The sequence below is a fragment of the Syngnathus typhle genome, linkage group LG6 (assembly GCF_033458585.1).
Source record: "Syngnathus typhle isolate RoL2023-S1 ecotype Sweden linkage group LG6, RoL_Styp_1.0, whole genome shotgun sequence".
Taxonomy (NCBI): domain Eukaryota; kingdom Metazoa; phylum Chordata; class Actinopteri; order Syngnathiformes; family Syngnathidae; genus Syngnathus; species Syngnathus typhle.
This window is the reverse complement of record NC_083743.1, coordinates 8194096-8215159: the sequence shown is the minus strand read 5'-3', so window position 1 is coordinate 8215159 and position 21064 is coordinate 8194096. Positions and strand designations below refer to the sequence as shown.

The window sequence follows — 21064 nt, the reverse complement described above, 5'->3', positions numbered from 1 at the left end:
CTCTACTGCCATCTGTCGGACACCAAGTGCACTTCATCGTGTATGCGCCTGAACTTCAGCCACGTCACATGTTCTGTCACTGCTGACATTTTTACTTATTGCTTCATGAGGCTAATTAAACACTAATAGAGGCCACCAGGGTACCTTTCACTTTCTCTCACTAAATTATTTAAACAGAAGAGGTGACATTGAAACACCTGATTATAAAGTACATTGAAAATAATATACATCACGAGCTCCATTTGGTATTCCTGTAATTAGAGCATCAGATTTGAAGTGAGGAGCAAATTGAAGTGGTTCATTAGGTTTCGCTAATTAAATCGATAGCAAGTTGAGATGAATTTTGCAAGTTGGGTAGTAAAGGATTTTTTTTATTATTATTCCAGCAGATTTGTACAAGTTAGTGGTCCACAGCTCAAGCATACATTTAATTTTACACTGTTGGCTACCGGAGACAAATGTCATCTAATTTTATAACGCTGCGGGATTCCAACACACAGTGAAGAAGCATGGATCATTATCTCTGGAACAAACTGCGCCATTAGGGATTAAACTGCAAAAGATTTTACGATTTAAAAAAAATAAAATAAAATCAGCCACACAAAGAGACGCACTTATTTAAAAGTCGTTCCTTTATTTGACCAGCATACTCATAAAAACATTTGAAGTGATTAAAAAAAATCGTTCTCATCAAGCCGATAAGAATACTTGTGAATTAAAGAGGAGCATCTTTCCTCAAGTTGTGCTGCTATTGGTGAGAAAAGTATTACTTCAAATATGATGGTGTCTGTATCAAAACTGTAGGTCTGCCGTTTCAGTTTGAATTACATTCATAAAACATCCCATCAGCATTTCTGATGTTCAACATGCTTCATGGTGGAAGATAGTGGGTACATTTTTCGACACTCAGACATTTCTTCACCTTTTATGACGTTTGTGCTCCAGTTTGTCACCTCCACATCTGCACTCCACATTGTGAGCCAACTACAGTGTAAATACAGTACATTTGGATTTTTGTGCAAGTTAAAAAAAAAAAAAAAACACCTACCACTGAACAATTTCACTTTCCTTTTGTTTTCATTAGCATACAATGGGGCAAAGGGTTCAACATTCACGTTACTTCCACCAGGTGTTTTAGGCCTAAACCGATATCGGGTGGTATTTTAAAACTGGCACTGGAGAGGAAAGACTAGTGCCAACCATCTTAAACTCATTATCATCAATCATTCAATATGGCTTTACTAGAAAGCTCAATATGAATGTTATAAAAGCACAAGAGTCGTTTATTTTTTCTTCCAATCCTTTCCAAATGTGCTTACGATTTTTTTTAAACACCTCACTTGTCCATGAGCGACAGCTGGATGATGTGCAGCAGCTCTTCCTCCTCCTTCCGTCGCCTCAGCTCAGCTTCCTCCTGCTCCCGGGCAGACATCTCCATGGCGATGCGCAGCTGCTGGTCGTAGCTGCAGCTGGTGGACTGCTGCTTCTTGGAGGGGGTTGAGGAGCGGCTGGAGGGGGAGCGAGGTTTCATTTGGGGGATCCTGGGCAGGATGAGATAACATTAAGATGAGTTCCTTAAAATGTTGACTTTAATTTTCTGTGTGTGGTCAAGTGAGAACTGCATGGTGAGAAGGAAGGAGAGGAAGTTCTATGTGTGTCCATCCGCCGGTCTCCAAAGAGGGAAGACAGCGAGAGAAAAGATAACAAGGCAAAGTCAACATCTGCACACTGGGAAAGCAGGAAACTGTCATCTCCCTCTCTCGCTCTCCAAACACACGACGCGTGTGCGTTTGACAGGAGGAGAAACGTGCAGGATGTGAGTCAGGGGTGGAAAGAAAGATGAAAAGAGGAGGAGGAGAAAAATAATAGAGCAAAATAGTGGCAGGAAGTCAGAGACAATGTGCGTGAGGAAGCAGGATGCACGGTTCCAAAATCTTTGAGATTATTATTAATTTTTTTTAATGATACAATTCAAAATCTGAATGTGAACAGGCCACCATGTAGCTCCGGCCCTGGTTGTGAAGAAAGATTGATTGAACTTAAGGCTGACCTCTCCAGGCGACTTGGATCACAAGAGAGAGGGTGTGTTCCAGGCTTGCTATTGGTCAATGCCTCCCAGATGGTCACCTAAGAAAGAAATGACACAACCTTTAATTTGTAGACCAATGAAATTTTGAAGGGAATGTCAATCAAGAGTTAAAACCTAATAACATAAATGTTTTTCATTGATCCAATACACTTAAGATTTTTCAATATTTGTCAACATAAAGCTGCCACTTTGCCTCCTCCACATTCTCATCCTGCTTGACCTATTTTTGACTCCATATTTGGCTCCATCCACATCTGGTGGAAAGCCAAGAACGATGAGGACCGCCGAGCTTTGGGATTTGGAAAGGCCGCCTGATCTTTGCTCAACAATTTGTTGTTCTTATTCTTTTGCTAACGCTGCATGTTTTTTTTTTTTTTAAAGCCTGCTTTAGATTTAGTTCTATCATTTGCACAGGCAATTTAACCCTTTTTCAAGCTTACTTCAAAGATGAGGGTTGTGTGAGCCATTTTCTTTCCCCTTTTGCATTAGTTTTGCATTGATGCAATTTACCTCCATGCCACTAGAAAGACTCATGCATTGTCATGCATTGTACTGGGAAGCATTTAAAACCCGTGGTGCACTTAAACATGGCATAGTTGACAGAAAGCATGCTTTCAAACTATTTTATTATAGTTATTTGGGTAACCTTTATGTCAGAAGTTATTTGCCGTGTTGTTCGTTTGAGAAATAAACCTGCACAATTCAATAGGTGGAAAAGTGTTGCATTTGGATTCATTTTAGATTATTTTTCGCAGCGTTTGTTTGGAAATTCCGGATGCGAGGAGGGCAAACTTGAAGGGTTGCTGAAGATGGAGCGTCATCACACCGGGGGAGACTCATCGATGTTGGCCAACGCTCTATCGGGGTATGTTTTGATCAGCACTGTTTTTTAATTTATTTTATTGTATTTTTTTAATGAATGGCCATTGTTTATTGGTATGCACACATTGACAAAAACCGCATTGGTAAAATTCACGCACTTTCCTTGCTGAGACGAGTTTGCGGAACACTGCAAGCGTTGGTGCAGCTAGAAAAATAACTTTCATCGGTTGATATAAACTTTTCATCTTTTTTTTCTTTTTGTGTTCGCGGACTTCATTGCCAGGTCAATTTACCTTTCGTGGCCATAATGTCTGAAGAGGCAGAATGTCAACTTAAAGTGACTGAACTTGGTGAAAGTGCAAATGTGAAATCCATGATTGAAAAAGAAAGTCTGAATTTTGCAAACTGAATATTATAATAATATAAAATAATCTATTGTGAAATTGATGGGTGAGAAACATGTAAATGAGGTTGAACATGAATTTGGTCATTTTAATCTTTATTGGGGTTATTGTCTGCTGCTGATGAAGCAAGCAAACATGATATGAAAATGAAGAAACGGAAGAAGAATATTGTCATGCATTGTACTGGGAAGCATTTAAATTCAAAAGTTTTCAACTGTCTCAAATGCCTTGAAACTACCTGTGTTTTCGGTCAAATGTATACATCCTTATCTTGGTTACATCTATTAGTTATTTGCCATGTTGTTCGTTTTGGAAATAGCCCTGCTCATCTTTTTCTTTTCTTTTTTTAACAAAACCATTTATCTGCTTAATTTTGCACACGTCTTAACACACCATTCATCAGCCCCAGCAATTGACTATATAGGGTGAAGATTTAAGTTTGATAAGATTTCATCTGTGGAAGCAAAAACAAACACTCGAAAACTTTAAACTGTTCAACATGTGCGTTGAAAACTTTCGAGAAGGTCAGTGAGGGAACTGTGAGTGCTTTTTAAAGAACACATTCTGAAGGACACTGCCATCGCACGTGGTCACCTGATCGTATTCGGAGCCGGCCTCCAGCAGACTCTGTTGAATGGCAAACTGGAGCAGGTCCTCCTCCTCCTCCTCCCTCATGGTGTCTCTCTGTTTGCCTCCGAGCATGGTGTAACCGGACGGCGGCTCAAACACACAAGGGGGGATCTCGCCGGCTCGACACGACACTGCACAAATGGGGAAAGTGAATGAGTGAGTGAATGAGTGAGTGAATGAGTGAGTGTCCTCACTGGTGGAGCTGGAGCTGGAGACACTGGAGGAGTCGCTGCCAGGCGAGGGCGTGTCCGCCCTTAGGGTGTATCTATGTCCACCGCCTTCCACCCCGGCTTCGTTGTCAGGGCGCACGCTTGACCCCTCCTCGCAGCCGTTTAAGTTGCTGAAGGTTATCCTGGCGTTCAGGATGTGGTAGAGCGGAATCTCTGCAGGGGAGGGGGGGGGGAGCATTTGATGGATTGTCACTGAAATGAAAACGCTTTTCCTGCTCGGTTTGTTATTCAACATTTTCCTCTTTATTCCGGCATCTGTTCTTCCACGTCCGGACTCACCGATCTTGACGGGAAAGCCTGGCGGCAAGCGCAGCATGATGAAGTCCCGCAGCTTGGCAAACAAGGCGTTGGAAATGGCCATGAGGTCGATGATAGGTGCCACTTGTTCTGCTAGCGAAAGAGGATGGGACTCGCACAGCCAGAGCTTTGCCTTGAATCTGGACACAAGAGGTTGACTAATGACCATCCCTTATCTTTTGGCTTTGTCACCACTTTTCATCCTCGTGTTTTACATTGTGAATCTCGATTAGCGCTTACATCAACATAGATCAGAGAAACTGTTAACGTTGACAGCCAACCGAGTCGCGCTGACCTGATCGATGCCTAAATTGCAAATGGATCTGTTAATGAGCGTGGCATGGAGAACAGCCTTACACATTCTCTCCTCATCATTTAACGTCGCCTTGAATTATGCAGCGATGATCGTGAGTTGAATACTAAACCAGACAAAGGAGCCTATTCAGTCAAGTGGACAACATTCCACTACCTGGATGCTGCTTGTTATGAGCTCCCATCTTAAAACGCGACTTATTAAAGACTTTAAATTATTGGCCCTCAAGGCGATTTATTTGTGGCCCCCGAATCTTTACGGAACTACATTGCTTTCTGAAATGAGACCAGGCCTTCTTTGAGAAGTAGTGAGGCTGGTAGGACACCAGGAGATGATTTGAAATATGTTTTCCTTCACTTGTTTTGGTAGGGTAGCATACTGGGACTTGTCTCCATGCCAACGATCCCCAGACAGCCTGTTATTGGGTCACTGAGTTCACTACTGCGGGTCTGTATCTTTCACTGACACTTCACACGTTGGAAGAGTCTAGATTGCACGAAAATCATGTGTTCCAAGTTCACCTCTAGAAGAAACGAGGAAAGTAAAAATCAATAATTCAAGGATGGACTAAAAAAAAAATTGCATTTGTTCTGCCTGCAACAAGCATAAGAACCCGTGTGCTATAAATATGCAAGGGGCCACGATAAAAAGTTTCAATTCCAAGCATAGAAATATTAAGTGCTTAAAAACAACCCAAAATAAATGCACTGAAATGTTCGTGTCAAGGTCACGTACATGACACAAAAAAGCAACATGATTGAATTTGGGGAAAATCTTAGAGTTAAGCAGCTGTATAATGGAATAAGAATTAAAAAAAAAAAAAAAAAAAGAAAAGCAGAGTGCATTCCCTTTGCTCTCAATGTGTTCACTGTTGCCACTGGACCAGTAAAACCGAGTTGTTGCGATGACTACAACAGACGAGTTAAGTCTTTTTGTTGTCGTTCATAATGCAAAATATTTAGTTTACGATATTAAAGTATTATTGCTTGTGGCCTGATATGATAAATAATTCATCATGGAAAATAAATGGAAATTCTTTGTTGCCTGCCATCCATTTTTCAGCGGCCAACGGCATCAAGTGACATTCGACACCGCCCGCAAAATTAGTTCCAAGAAAAAAAAAAAAGACAGAAAAGGTGGGCAGACTCAGAATGAATAAATGAGTTTATATATTATTGTGGCACTTTTCCAGATATGCAAATTTAGAAATGAACTATTCAGACCAAAATGAATTTGTTGAATGAATTCAATTCAAGTGGCTCTTAAATCCTTCCATGCTTTCTGTGTGTGGCCCTCAACTGAAAACAGCCCTGCTGTAAATTGTCCATAATGTGAAGCATCATTTGTCTAGTGTTTAAGTGGCCTGCTATTGGCTGGCGACCAATCCAAAGTCATCTGGGATTGGCTCCAGATCACCTGCAACTCTAATGAGGACAAGCAGTATAGAAAATGAATGGCTGGATTCTAATTACTATCCCGGGCGGTATTATTTGGACGTGCCAGATAGGCCCGTGACAGCTAATAAGAAAGCGATTTGGCCGAGGCATCCTCATAAGTCAAATCGCAGTATAAATGTGATAAAATCTCACGAATATTTGTTTTTCTTTTTTCTCAGCTTGACAGCAAGTTGTCGGCCAGGTTTACAGGGAAATATTATTGCACGCGTGGCTGCTCCTTTCTGATTTTTATGCCAGGCAGTCTTGTCAACCGGAAAACTGCCGCCTCACTTCTGGGTCTTGGTGGTGAGTTGGCACGGGTGGCCGATATCCCTCAACGTAGGGGAAGAGCCGGGGTTGAAGTATTCCTCAGCGCTCAGCGCCGCAGGGTTGGTCACCGCCGGGGTTGACATCTGGGTCACCAGGGCCTACAAAGCCGAGGCGCATGCAGTGAATACAAACAAATATAAGCAGAAAGGAGAATTCAAGATATCGATATTCACCCCGTTGTTTGGGCCCATGTGTTGCTCTGCAATCCCGAGGAAGTTCTGCAGGGGAGTCTTCCCACCTGCTCACACACAAATAGCCAAGACAACAAGACTTAAAAAAATAAGATCAAACTGTTGTTTGAAATTAGTTAACTTTATTACACAAAGATGCGGACTGACCTTTTCTTTTTTGCATTCAATCCATATTATAAATAAAAAAAATAGATAAATAGATAAATAAATAAATACATGAATAAATAAATGAACAAATAAATAAACAAAGCCTTTCTAAAGGATAAAACTGATCAAACTAAAACCTGCTCTAAAAGCTAACGACAGCTAATTGAATTTATGAAACATAAATCAAAACAAAATTAAATCAAACAAAAAAAAGAAAAATCCCAAACCATTATCCCTACCATGACAACATCCAGTATTATCTGATAAAATATAGGTAACCTTTAATCTTGTTCTTGTTCTGGTCTGACAGGTGGTCAGTTCTGGTCCTGGTGATAAGCTCCACATTTGAGGCGGCATATACCTAAAAATGAAAACATAAAAAGACAGAAATGATTGTGTGGTGATGAGCAAGCTATAAAATACCAAACGACTGCTCGGTGCGATGCTGAAATACGACTCGTTTTTATTGCTATAATAAAAATGTAAAAAAAAACATCAAGCCCAAAATAGCCGTTTGGCCTCTCACACTATGTTTATGCTTCACAACAGGAAAGTCAAAAAACAACAGCAGAGCGGAAAGTAGCTCAAGCGAGTGTGTCCATTTATGTTCCCAACTGTAAATCAGCGACGTAGAAAATAACAATTACTACCGAGGCCTGTCGGAATTGCTTTTAAAGCGCCGGTGATTGATGGTCTTCGATATGTCACACTTGTCTCTGATCGATCCCTTGCGGCGCTTGAGCAGACAAATGGGGTCTGGGGTATCTACATTGTATGTCTAAGTCACGATAGAAACATCTTCTTTTTTACTTTACGTTTCGCTCGAGGACATTAAGACGGAAAATTGGCGACGTGCAGTCTGGTGATACCATCAAGCATCAAGCAATCAGAGTATAAAATAACATTACAATTCTTCTGGAAACCACATTACAGGAAATATCCACTGAGTTTTGACATTTTTGGATTGTGTGACAGACTCGACAGGCTGTCAAGTGCTACCTTGGCTTCATATCCGTTCACAGTCTCGGTCTTCTCGCTCCTCCAGCCCAGAATGCCTGTCTTGTTCCTGCAAGCCACAGACTTTACGATAAATACATTCTTTAAAATATATTTCTTTTTTAATAGAATTCCCAAATCCTTATCTAAATGTTTGTTATTCATCACCGACTAAAGATATGCATCCCGTGTGTGGTGGATTCACCAGTGAGGCATGCTGACATGCATTCTAAATAAATAATTAGCATGTAAGCAGGGAGCACACTGACGAGCAAAATTCACAACCTAGCCACATACGTATCTGTATTTTAAGTCTTCTTGCTCCACCTGTGAATTTTTGGTGGACAAGTACCGTATTTATGATCCATAGTCTTTTTGATTCATGATTCATAGTCTTCAGCGGGGCACTTATGATTGATTTCATGACACAATGCTTCGGGCCAGTTTAAATTGATGAATTTGGTCTACATATAAGGCGCACCGGACTATAAGGCGCACTGTCGGCTTTTGAGAAAATGTCAGGTTTTTAGGTGCGCCTTATAGTCCGGGAAATACGGTAGTCAGACTTGTGTAAATGAATCAGTGCCATGAAGCATTACACTTAAAGACAGCCAAAGTCAAGTGGGCTGTAATAAATGACTTAAGTGTCAAGAGAGGATTAGGCAGATAAGCTTCATTTATTACCTCGTCTTTTTCATTAGAACTGGCCTCACTTTTAAGAAACTTTTTTTCTTCATTTCCTTAATTGAAGATTTGAGTGAAAGGCTGCTGAGTTGACTTATCTTTTGCATGTTTTAATTTCCAATTTATCTTTGTGATATTTAACTCGGTGTAATTGTCCTCGATTAAAAAAAAAAAAAAAAGCAGTGAAGAACGTTCTACATTTCTGAGGTGTAACTGGCCTGTGATGAATTCACACATATGCTCCAGATGCCAAGCCAATGAATGTGAAGAATGTATTAAACATGATTAAACCTGTTTAGTATTATAGCATCATATTACCACTAATAGAATATCCAATTTAATCCACTCTTGTTTATTATTACTGTACTAATATTCAGATAGCGAATTTTCTTTTGCGGGTGGAAGCACAGAAAAGTTTCAAAAGAGACTCATCAAGCTAGGTCAGTATTGAACTGCCCACTAGACACCATAAAAGAAGTGGATGAGAAGTGGATGCTGAAAAAAAAAAAATATGAACATCAGTCATGCATGGCTCCTCTCACCCTCTGTATGAGACAGTGGGGGCTTTAAGTGGCTGCTTCGGCAACAGACTGCAACACGCACAGTGCTATTGCAGGCTGTACTGTATAACAGAGCAGTGGGTTTGTTGTTTCAAATATTTAAGCCGTACTGAAAAGATGCATCAAGTGCAAAAACAGTGTTCACATCCTTAAATCCCCCCCAAGGGCCCCCCCAGGAAAGAAATCCTAGCACCGCCTGTGATCATGGATCTAAATGTGTGTCAAGTCTCTAGTGTTTTGAGATTGTTGAGTACTCGAGTAAAAAAAAAAAAATGGAGTATGGGTTGCAGCTGACCTCTCAAAGGCGATGTTGCGAGTGTCCAGCTGAGTTGTCACCACAGCGGCAGACAGGCGGGCGGCCACCTGCTCATCACTGGGCTGTGTCCCCCCAAGAAGGCCTAAACCGACGGGTGTATTGCTGCAAGCGCCGCCTTTTCCCCGACCGGGTGAAAGCGCCGCCAGAGACGAGACGCACAAGGTCTCACAGTACACCAGCTGCCTGTCGTGGTCGACCTCGATCACCTCTGCGTTGGAGTCTGGGGTGGGAGGATGCACGAGCGAGTGCAGATGGAAGATAGGGCAGTTGGAAATGGAGGACGTGGCATTTTTCCAAGTATACAAATGGTGTGTTAGTGATTGTTTTGAAGAGAGAACGTGTCGTTACATCACACGGGTAGCGGAAAAGAAAACGAAGCGGGAGGACATTTACAGAGTCTGAGTCCAGGGAACGGTCGGAAAAACTATTTAAGATGTAGAAGGAACAGAGATAAATATAAAATGAGAACTGTGGCGCCAGGGGAGAAAAATGAGCACACGTAGTTGAGAAGGGAGCTAGAGAATAAAAAGCATTGAGGGGGAAAAAAAACACTTTGAGATTTGTTTCATTTCACACTTTAATTTTGCGATCGGAAATGTATGTGAGGAAATATCAGCATTGTTTGGAAATTGTCACAGACCTTGCCCCCTGAAGATGAAGCTCCGATTTCCTCTCTGCCAGGTCATCTGCTCAAACCCGGTGAGAGTCGTGTCAACTCGGAGACACTGACCACTTTTCCAAACTCTATAGGTGTCGCTAGGGCAGATTCGAGACACGAGGGGCACTGAGGAAAATTAGAAATAGATTCAATGTATAGATAAAATCGAGGTCAGTCACTAGAATGAAACACGGTGTACTGACTGACCCCAGCTAGTAAACTCCCATTTCATCTCCACATAGAAGTCCTGGGCCTGCACACACAACAGAATGCAACCATTGGCGAAAACAAAACAGTGATGAATGTGGAGAGTTGCCGAGTTAATGGCTTTATTTACAGATATTTGCAAGTGTGTGACTTGAATGCACGAATAGGTGTGAGGGGTTTGGTATCTACGATGGCAGGATACAACAAATACAAATTCTATCCTGCAAAAACAGGTAATGTGTAGTTACTACTAATGGTCAGTAACATTCACGGCAATTGCATTAAAATCAAATCAAAATAAGAAAGCATGTCAGAAGAGCAAGCAGCAATATGTTTCTCAATATCATATCCCCTAGATGAATAAATTATTCACGGGTTTTAAAGAACGCTAGGAATACTCCATCTTCATGTGAAAATAAAGACGTGAAATAAAAATCTATAATTCAAATGAATGCATCACTGCTTCAAAGCCATTTTTGGTGTGCGATTATTATTATTATTTTGCATGTTTGTGAGAAATCCCACTTGGCGCAGTCGTTCCAGCAGGACGGGGATACCCGCCAGTCTCTTGGCGGTCCTCTGGTAGTCACGGTAACGCAGTACAAGGCGCACCAGCTCCGGATCTCGAGTACTCACTGCCTCCTGAAGAACTGAGAGATAGAGAGAGGGGTGACAAAGAAAAGCCCAATCACTGAGGTCTCATCTAAAATTGATGTGCATGAGCAGTTTAAGGCAGCAGCCAGAAGCTGAAGTAGGTCAAAGGAAAATTTATGAATAAGAGCAGTTTTGAACTCATTCATCAGGTAGCCACTTTGCTACTAATCTCACAGCTTGCTTGGCAGCAAAACAAAGCTATAATAAAATCGTTGCTACTACCGATTGCTACCATTGCACTCGTGATTAAACTTGCTAAGCGGATTGCACTTTGTCTCAGTCGCTCTAGTATATTTTTCAGGTCAGATATTAAAGTTACTTATTCAAGTGTGAAATGTACTACCGTATTTTCCGGACTATAAGGCGCACCTGAAAACCTAAAATTTTCTCAAAAGCCAACAGCGCGCCTCATATATGGACCAAATTCCTAAATTTAAACTGGCCCGAAGCATTGTGTCATGAAATCAATCATAAGTGGCCCGCTGAAGACTATGAATCATGAATCAAAAAGATGGATCATTATTTTGTGATTATAAAGTCATTTGTTGTGTCTGAAGTTGAAATAAAAAAGATAAAATGGTAAATGATTTGATTTGGATTAAAAATCTGACATAATGCATTAATGGTGCGCCTCATAGTCCGGTGCGCCTTATATAAGGACAAAGTTTTAAAATGGGCCATTCATTGAAGGTGCACCTTATAGTCCGGTGCGTCTTATAGTCCGGAAAATACGGTAATTCCTACCCAATATTGCATAAAGAGCATTAATTAAAATAAATATAATAATGCACTCACCAGTCCAGCCGTTCCGATTCTCCTTGCTGACATCAGCTCCATATTCCAGCAGAACTCTGGCACAGTCCAGGTGGCCCAGTGTGACAGCCAAGTGGAGAGGAGTTCGACCCCGGGGATCCAAAGACTCTAAATCAGTCTGAGGGGGGTCAGGGGGGTTGAGGTAATCAGATACAAAGAGAAAATAACGTGACGTGACATCAGCTAGCAGACTATATCTGAAATGCATTATAGTGTGTGTCGCTCCGAAGGTGGGAGAGAATTTAAATCTAAAAGGAAACATCAGCAAGAAGTTGACAGCGGAGGTGGAGAGGGAACTGGTGACAGGTGCTAATTGATCTGTCATGGCTGCTACATTCCTCAGCATCTTACTTATTTTGGGAATGTTAAATTTGAAATCTCTGCTTCAACCAGGTTTTCTCTTTCCTCACCCATCCCTAGGTTTTTATTTTTGCTTTGGTTTATACGGAATTTATTGAGTGCCAGGTATGGTTAAATTGAGTTCAATAGCCCATCAAATTTAGTTGCCTTGATTTACAGAAGGCAAATGAAAAAGCAGAATTCATTTAGCTTCCACAAGCCTTTTTATTTGGTGAAGATATTTAACAAGTTGGCACAGAGCTTCCTGAAGAGTAAGATCATTAAACGAGGCTGAATTATCTTTTGCACATAGAAGAAAGGTTAAATTGCCAAGTATCTAATTCTCAATGTAGTACTCATCTATCAAATGGCTCGTAACATATAACACAAATTATTTTTCTCATGGTTCCACATCCCAATTCCTCTCAGACATGATAGTGGGCATTGGAAAAGATGAAGCCGTCAGCTCATGTGGAACATGACGCCTTGTAATTCCCCAAATGCCGCCATGCTGCCTTCAGATTTCATCCTTCCAAGTCTCCAGAACATCACATTAGGTGCGCTTCATCACCGTCTGCTTTTGAAGCCCAAATTGAAACCATTTTTCTATGCATCTAAATGAGTGATCCATTCTGGATTATATTTGGAGCGTATGTTTTTTTTTTTATTCGAAATAAATATTGGGATAAAATCATTTAAATGCATTATCACAACACTTTGGCTTAAAATTGCCCAAAATTTCCTTTTTACTGGAACATGTACTGTGATATAAAAAATCAAGCCTGCTATAATAATAATAATAATAATTCATAATAATAAATGTGAACCATTAATTCAGTAAGACATAATGTGTTGTCTGGAATAAAATCAAATGACACTGATATAACTTGATAGAGTTGATCTATTTGCTCTCCATCTCCTCACTCGGCGTTTAAGCGGCCACCATGGGGACACGGGCAGAGATAGACAAGCAAATGTGGATGGAAAACCTAAAATGGGAGGAGTGGAGTGAAAAGTAGAGCATGCAGTGTGGAGGGAGGCTGAGAAGTGAGCTGAAGGAGAGATCAACAAGACTCCCTTGGGTGCTGATGTCGACCGGGGAATAGGCAGAGGAAGCATCGTTGCGATGCAGGAGATGCGAGACGGACGACAGTTTACTTGTTTGTGTTGTGCAGCAACAGTGTGATATGCAAATGAAGTCACTTTCCTTGTCGCCTGCCGTGTCTCGAAGGACACTGCGGACGCCGTATGGCTGAGCTGATGAATGTGAAGAACTATCAAAGTCACAGGAAACATTTTACAGTCCAAACTAAGCCTTCTATTGTTTAACAATGAAGCTGAATAGCTGGAGGAAAATGCTAAATTGTGCAAGCCTCTAAAAAAGTAATATTTTGTTTCATGAAATGGAAACTGGATGAGCAGCATGTGCCCATTTCACAAATCGTCATAGACAGCAGTAGCCAATCATTAATTCAATGTTCTCTCCTTTTAAGGACGTCTGTAATGCTGGCGATTATCAATTTAAGCCCATTTTATAGCTGTACTTCATTTCAATTACTACAGCTACCAGGATGGAGGTTGATGGCTGAGCTGAAGAGACACAAGAGGAGCCCGAGGGTGAACGCAGATGAGTGGATGCTGGGAAAGAATAGACAGAAACGTGGGAAGGCGGAGGCAGACACAGCAATTGCCATATGTGTATCAGAAAATCGTGTTTTATATAACATGAAACAGGGTGAGGGCAGCACGGTGGATTGCTGGTTAGCATGTTTGCCTCGCAGTTCTGTGATGCAGAGTTGCAATTTTGGCCCTTTGCATAAAAATGATAGTCATAAAACTGCTGAGCTGCAAATTTTGTGCATTTTTTTTTCTCACAAAAATCAATTCACACAAAATTGTAATATTATTGAGGTTTTGTGTTAGTCCTGGATGTCATTACAAATTCCGCCAAAAATATTTGGCTTATTTGTGTTGTAGTATAAGGCAATATAAGACCAGGTGCAAGAGCAAATAAACCATGTCTGCCTTCTAGTGGTGAATAGTGATATTACAACTTAAAACTATAAGAGTGAAAAATATATTTAAAAATATGCATGCATATATATTTATATTTATCATTATTATTTTTCAAGGCAGAAGAACTAGTGTTGTGTGTCGTAAATGAAAAAAAAGATACAAGGCCATCTAGCCATTTGGAACAAAAGTGGTCTGTGTTGTTGCGATCGCTTGCTCAAGAACAAACTTAAATAAAAAGGCGAAGGAAGGAGAAAGCTTTTTTTTATGGTCACACCTCAGGCAGAATTATTTTCAACATCAAATAACAAGGAGGCATATTTAGACTTGAAACATTATTTGAGTTCATGTCAGTTCTTTAGTGTGTCACAAATAACCACGTTCTTATTTTTAGCTCAAATGACACAATCGACAGAGAGCATCGCTGCTCAGAAATAAAAACCCATGATGGGAATGAAAGTCATATGAAGTCTGGCTTTTACATCCACATAGCGAAACATTTGACTAAGTGGTGCTGACGGTTCAAGAATGTCTTGAAGTTGACAAGGCCAAACCTTATTAACTCCTCATTAGTGATCTTGGTTGAGTTTCTCTCTCGCCGGCATAAAAAGGACTCATTTGACCGACCAGTACAAAGAACTAAGCCCAAGGAATGTAAACACTGTAGAAGGAGAAGTTGAGATTTTACAGTCCTTTTTAACCTTTTTTTTATACAACTACAGATTCCAATACCCCAAATTCAAATAATTACTGTGAGTAATTTCAATGTCATCACTTTTTTAGATCATGGAAGAAGACCAAGCAAGCAAGAAAGAACCCAAGCTGATTCTTCTCCCCATTGAATGGAACCATAGTGTCACTGTCCACAATGAGGCAAGTTTTTATCCTCATGAACTTCAGAGGTGGTGGATGACATTTATGGACTTTAAAATGAACCCAAGCAAAGAGAGCCTTCAGGCCCCTAATATCTTTTCCAGTGTTTGATGATGTCACATAAAACTCATCCAACCTTACTTTGCCTTCCTAAAAACGATCCCTCTATAAGTTATGAGAATGGAATTTTTGGAAATGGGCTAACTGGGTTCCAACACATGACATCTCATTCCATTTTCAATCAGGAGAGGTCATATTTGCACAATTTAATTTTGAAAGGTGGACTTGATCATTGTCATTTCCTGCTTGATGATTATTTCATATGTATTTGTCCCCAAAACTTGATCAGTTATTATCAGCGCATTTGAGAGAAAACTACTGTTGTGGAATCCTGCAGATTTTTACCCATTTGCATAAAGTCACTCACGAGGTCTTTTATTATTATTATTATTATTATTAACTATTATTGTTTGAATGTGCTGTTTGCCGCAGTTAGCATCCGCTGCTTCCCACAACACGTCGGCGAGACGGAGGCGACATAAACACATTAACACTAATTATGACAACAGCGCCACTTAAAGCTAAGTGCTAAAGTCCACGCGACCTGCAGAAATGACAGAGGGGGAAAAAAAAGGACGAAAGAGAGCACTGAAATCAGCTACTTTAAAATCTCTATGATTTTTTTTGTTTTTAAAGCATTGTTGCAATAACCATCAGTTTCTGGATTTTTTTTTTTTTGCTTAACTTTGCTTTACAGTCAAATTCTGAGCAACCCGCCCCCCCCCCCCCCCCCCCCCAACACACACACACACATCCTCAGTGCTGAGCGCAATGACTGCATTATTGATATGCATTTCTAGCGATGGCATCTGCTCCTTCTCCCACACCAGCCCGCTCCCCCTTTCCTCACTCACTGTGTTCGTAGCCCAATGCAGCCTGGCAGGTACTTAGGCCACCATCAATCATTCATTCAAAACACACACATGCACACACACAAAAATGGCCATGCATATCCGAAAGGTAAATGTTTGGCCCACATGGGGAGAGAGAGAGAAAGAAGAGCAGCAAAATAAGTTGTAGTTCTCCCTAGCACAGATGCAAGACTGCCACGAAACGCTGATTCATGTCGCCGACTCCGACAGCTGGATGAGCGCAGCAAACGTGGGACAATAACTCAAAGAATAAATTGACAAAACATCACAGATGAGTTTTACTTGCATCGGGGACTGCGAATTGGAGCGCTGGAAAGTTACACAAGCAAAACCTCAAAGTGGGACGGCTGACCTACATTGCAGATATATATATTTTTTTAAATGTTTCATTGCATTTTAGTCACTCTAACTGTTAATTTACAAAGAAGGCAGACATTAAGGTATTATATTTATTTGACTCGTTTAACACTTTGGTTATTGATACATGAGCCTTCATTGACATTCATTCCACACGAGGCGTACTGCCTCGACTTTTTAATCCGCGACATCTTGTTTCGACTTCCATCCCTTGCTAAGCTTGCTTTCTTTTCCCCAATCGAATCTCATTTGCATTTTCTTTTATCACTTACTGTCAATCTTGAGCTTGTTCTGTCTCCTTCTGTTAAAAGGCTTTCTGCAACTTAACTAAATGTGACCCCCCCAACCATTGTAGCTTCTCTTTGTGGCTTCTTCTCCTGGCTGCAATTAGGACTTCGGGTTTCATTACACCAAGGAAAGTAAGAGGGCCGAGGGTGGGGTTAATCAATAGGGGAAGAAGGATGGTAGTAGAAGAGGAAAAGAGAAGCCGGTCACAGACAACCTGTGAGCAATAATTAATGGCTCTTTTCCCTTAGGTCAGCTGATAAATCTTGCACTGATTTACCATTAACACCTCACGGGTTGTAACGAGAGCCCTGCTTCCATTGGGTAGTCACAACCCAATGGAGCCCAGAGCAAATTTCAAGTTGTCAGAGCATCCCGTGTCAGGATGTGGAGAAGAGCTGGTCAATGTCATGCTACAACAAAGCTACCGTCGTTCCATCTGCACATCTCACAAGCCAGTTGGATGTTCCGCCACCATTCCACGGCGAGCCAAATTGAATTATCATCTGACTTTTTTTTTTTTTTTTAGTCAGACACACTGTGCTCCGGATAAAGACACCCCCCTCTCTCTCTCTTCCTCACCATATTTGTGCCTCCTCTACTTCATTTTTTACATGTTGCCCGCTTTTACTTTTCCACTGCTTCTGCCAACTTGGTTATTTACACAGGAGAGCACAGCTGAGATTCATTTCTGAGAAATGTCTTTTCTCTCCATGGCACACATCCTTCAGATTGGAATCCTCTCATAGAACCTAGGCACTTTGTTTCCAATTGTCGGCTGTTGATAACATGCCCTTTTTTAGGCTAAAGCTTGTCGAGTCAGCCACTTGTCACATCAATAAAGTGATGTGCTTGTCACTATCGGATCATTGTGAATAAGGAGAGTTTGATCAGAATTAGTGTATCGATGCGGAGAGGAAATAGATCCCACATAGCCTCGTCCTGATTTAAAAGTATAAAAAGTGGTATGGATTTTTTTTTTTAATCTACTGCAGTTTATGGACAGGTGGACAAAGAGTGTGATATCATTGGAAATGCGTTGGATTGCAGAGGAACAATTTGGAAATTCTTCCTCTTGTTTTTGCTTGTTTTCTTCTCACCATTGACTTCTACCTTTAGGGATGTTTTTTTTTTTAGTAGACAGTCAATGTGTCAAAGGTGATGATTGATGTTTTGTTTAGAAAAATCTAGACATAATTATCCTTAAAGAAATAGTGCAAATGACTGAATTAGTTAGCACTCGAGCTTTACATGAAACCACTGGCGGATCTATGTGGGGGCACTGCCCCCCCCCTAAAATATACTTGTAGCCCCCCCGGTACTAGGTCAGATAATCTACTTTTGGTTATTTTCCATAGAGAACACATAATAAATTATCAGCTTTTTGGAAGAATTTTGGAGGCGCATGAAACTGGCCGCAAAACAATTCATTTACAGAAAGAATTTTGGAGGAAATTCTAAAAAATGGAAAAACACAATTTGCCGCAAAATTATTTATTTACAGAAAGAATTTTGGAGGAAATTCTAATTAATGGCACATAAACTTTTACTTTAGGAGATAAAAGCCCAAGCCCGGGCACAATACGCTCTACAAATAACAGAATGCATTATTAGAAGGTTTTCTCAGCTTACACATGTGACGTTGGAATCCATTATCACCAATTGGCACTTGTACTTGCACCTTAGAAAAGGTGATGCAGGTCATTTCACAGTCAGTCAGCATAGGCTTCTTTGAAAGATTCCATTGTGTATTCATTTCCTCAAATAGAATCCGGGCTTGTTTAGTCACTCAGTTGTGAGCTTTACTTGGCTTTTAAACGGTTTTAGGCGGATGTCATCTTTTTTTTTTTTGGTTCCTCATTGTCACTTATCAGTCACACATTTTTCTGAACATTGCGGCCAAAGTGATTTGGATAAAAACGGGCGCTTTGGTTGAACTTTGTGACTTTGTTGTCGAATTTACTAGGGTGGAGTGGTCTGTATGGAACTCTGTGAATGTGAAGTGTACTGGTGAAACTCAATGAATCGCTCTGTTTTAAACAAAAAAAAAACCCTCTTGACTTGTTTGGAAAGAGGTATTTATAGATAACGTGCGCAGGGGAACAAAAGGAGAGGAACAGAGAAGGGGAAGTGTTTATTCTGCTTTGCTACCTGTCTTCCTGTCTCATCACACCTTGCTCTGATCTGACATCAGATTTAGCAGGATGACTACTGAGATTTAGAATTTCAGAGTATGAAGGTAATGATAAAGGAACAAAGAATACTTGAGTGTGTGAAAATACTTAAATAAAGAAAACTACACCCATGTTTCTAATAATGGACTCATGGAACATATTAGGAAGACATCTTAATATGATGTCAGCCATTTTTTTTCTAAATCTGCTCGTCCTGTGGTTGGTTGATGGAAGATATTGCAAGGGACATGTGAGGCAGGTATAGAATTGGATCATTAAATAGCCACAATTTTGAAATTTGGGCTACTTTATGTATTTTTGCTTCAAACAGAAAGCTACATGTTTTTGTATGTGTTAATCATGCACACTCTAAAATGTTGTCACTTGAGACTGATGCATGCACTCAAAACCTATCCTGCAGAGCATCTCTTATATAATTGAGTCATTGAGTCTTAATGCCTTTGTTTTATATATATATATATAAAAAAAAACTAATGTGTCCTCTTCAATGTAACTCACTCACATGAAACTACAGTTTATTGCTTTCTTCTAAGCAAAGTATTACACAATAAGTGAAAACATGTTTGACCTTTTTTGTTTTCTCAGAATTGTACTCCCACATCTGCTTTGTGTCACCCACTCACAATTGGTGAAAAGATGAATAGAAGGTTTTGTGGGTGCAATGTTGCTGCAAACGTGCATGCATTGCATCATCCTCACCAGATTGCCAATAAAGATTCAATTACAACTCATTCAACTTCATACAAAACTGGTTAGTAGGTTTTGGAGGACTAAATCATCATGCGCTGGGGGTGACTATAGCAGCGTTTAAAAAAACTAAAACAAAGGTTACACTACAATGAAAAGAGGATAGAGCACAATGCAAGAAAAATTACGCACAACAATTAAAAGCACTACCACCAATTACCGAGCAGCTAAATGAAGCGTTCCCAAGATGCCACCTGCACCACCTTGTAAATCTCCACCGGCTCGAGCGCGTGCACAAAACACGCCCAACAGACGGCGCAAATAAAGAATCAGGCCCTATGGACAGAATATGAAATGGATGTGTTTTTAAAAAGGCTGCTCCCACTCTCACCTGCTCGTTGGCTGTCAGCTCTTTTTCCAGCTGCCGGTGCTTGTTGTGCCACACCAGATAGTGGAGAGGATAGCGACTCTTCTCCGGAGTTTTCTTAGCAGAAATCATCCTCGTTCATAGTTTGCCTCTTCCTCCGGCTTCACTGTGGATGGTAAAAGGATACTTTGTGAGTGATGCTCGCTATAAGCTAATCATCATGCCGCCGTCGTCCGGAGTCCAGAAGCGTGTCGTGCGTTTGGTTAACGGCGGAACCCGCTGACAACGGTTGCTTGGGTCGCGCGGCGAAATGTGGCTTATTTCTTCACCACCCGCTTGGCCGCCTCTTCCTCCCTCCCCTGCCTACTCCATCTCTCCTCCTCTCCCTTGCTCTCCTCCCCTCCGCCCGCTGACTGAGATGCGCTGACAAGCTTGCAAGCAAATGTGCTCCGAGTCAGCCAATCCGCTCCGAGGGATGCTGTGATTGAACTTATGTCTCAAAATAGGCTGCACAAAATAATGAGCAAACAAAGATTCAAGGAGGCACATAAAATGAGTAAAAGCAGAGTATGCTTATTTATTTTCTTTTATAAGCTGCTCTAATGTTTGCAAGCATTAATGGGCAATCCTACTATTTATTTATTCCTGATGCACTGCCTCTATAATCCAATTATCCAACAGGGTTGACCAAAATGCTGAGAGTGGTCACCAGTCAATCACAGAGCACATGATTTGACAGACAACCTTTCACGTAATTACTGAGTGGCAACTGATCCCACACTGCTTTATAATTTAGGCAAATCAGTGAGCAGTCTCATTCCTATCTCAGGGAACCAGATATCTTGCAAGTCTAAAAGTCATCAGGAAGTGTGAGCTAGTGGTGATCATCACCAATCTTTTTGGACACTGAGTAACTTATTTGTTGGCATCATTGTGCATTATTGACTTTCTGACCATGTTCTTGCCTTTTGATCCTCCTGTGGCCCAAAAGAAAATCTATATTTTTGAACTGAAACATAACAAGTTCTCCTTGGCTGATTTTGAATCCATTGGGAAATTGTGCCGCTAATATGTGCCCTTTGAGGAGCAGAAATAGAATAGCCTAAATGTTTACATTATAACGATTGTATTCATGCTTGACTGCTTCAGCGGTGAGGTACTGTATATCACAAATTGCCCAAAGACATACATTGCAGAGCAAAGTACTAAAGCCTTAATGAAAGAGCATTACTTCAGGGT

The 21064-nt window shown here is 40.8% G+C and overlaps 1 protein-coding gene across 2 annotated transcripts; it reads right to left on the bottom strand.

Annotated features, from left to right (window-relative positions):
• Nucleotides 1-614: 614 nt before the first annotated feature.
• Nucleotides 615-20226, bottom strand: ankrd13b (ankyrin repeat domain 13B). 2 transcript variants are annotated; one of them, XM_061280835.1, is made up of 15 exons: nucleotides 19850-20226; nucleotides 11760-11895; nucleotides 10836-10960; nucleotides 10311-10356; nucleotides 10086-10229; nucleotides 9425-9665; nucleotides 7889-7955; nucleotides 7169-7250; nucleotides 6725-6789; nucleotides 6513-6649; nucleotides 4455-4612; nucleotides 4140-4328; nucleotides 3910-4076; nucleotides 2051-2127; nucleotides 615-1541 (listed from the first exon to the last, which is right to left on the bottom strand). In XM_061280835.1, exons 1-15 carry the CDS (start codon nucleotides 19955-19957, stop codon nucleotides 1337-1339), a joined length of 1947 nt encoding a protein of 648 aa, XP_061136819.1. In that variant the 5' UTR covers nucleotides 19958-20226; the 3' UTR covers nucleotides 615-1336. The 2 variants fall into 2 exon arrangements, with proteins under 2 accessions (XP_061136819.1, XP_061136820.1); XM_061280836.1 differs by having other exon boundaries at nucleotides 3910-4328; nucleotides 19850-19974.
• Between the last annotated feature and the right edge of the window lie 838 nt (nucleotides 20227-21064).

What these genes read in the sequence shown, in the direction of transcription:
- ankrd13b (XM_061280836.1), bottom strand. Translation starts at nt 19,957, where the DNA reads ATGATTTCTGCTAAGAAAACTCCGGAGAAGAGTCGCTATCCTCTCCAC. An exon ending in TGCTGGAACGACTGCGCCAA is followed by an intron (nt 10,357 to 10,835) that starts GTGGGATTTCTC and finishes TTGTGTGTGCAG; the next exon opens with GCCCAGGACTTCTATGTGGA. An exon ending in ATGGGAGTTTACTAGCTGGG is followed by an intron (nt 10,230 to 10,310) that starts GTCAGTCAGTAC and finishes AATTTTCCTCAG; the next exon opens with TGCCCCTCGTGTCTCGAATC.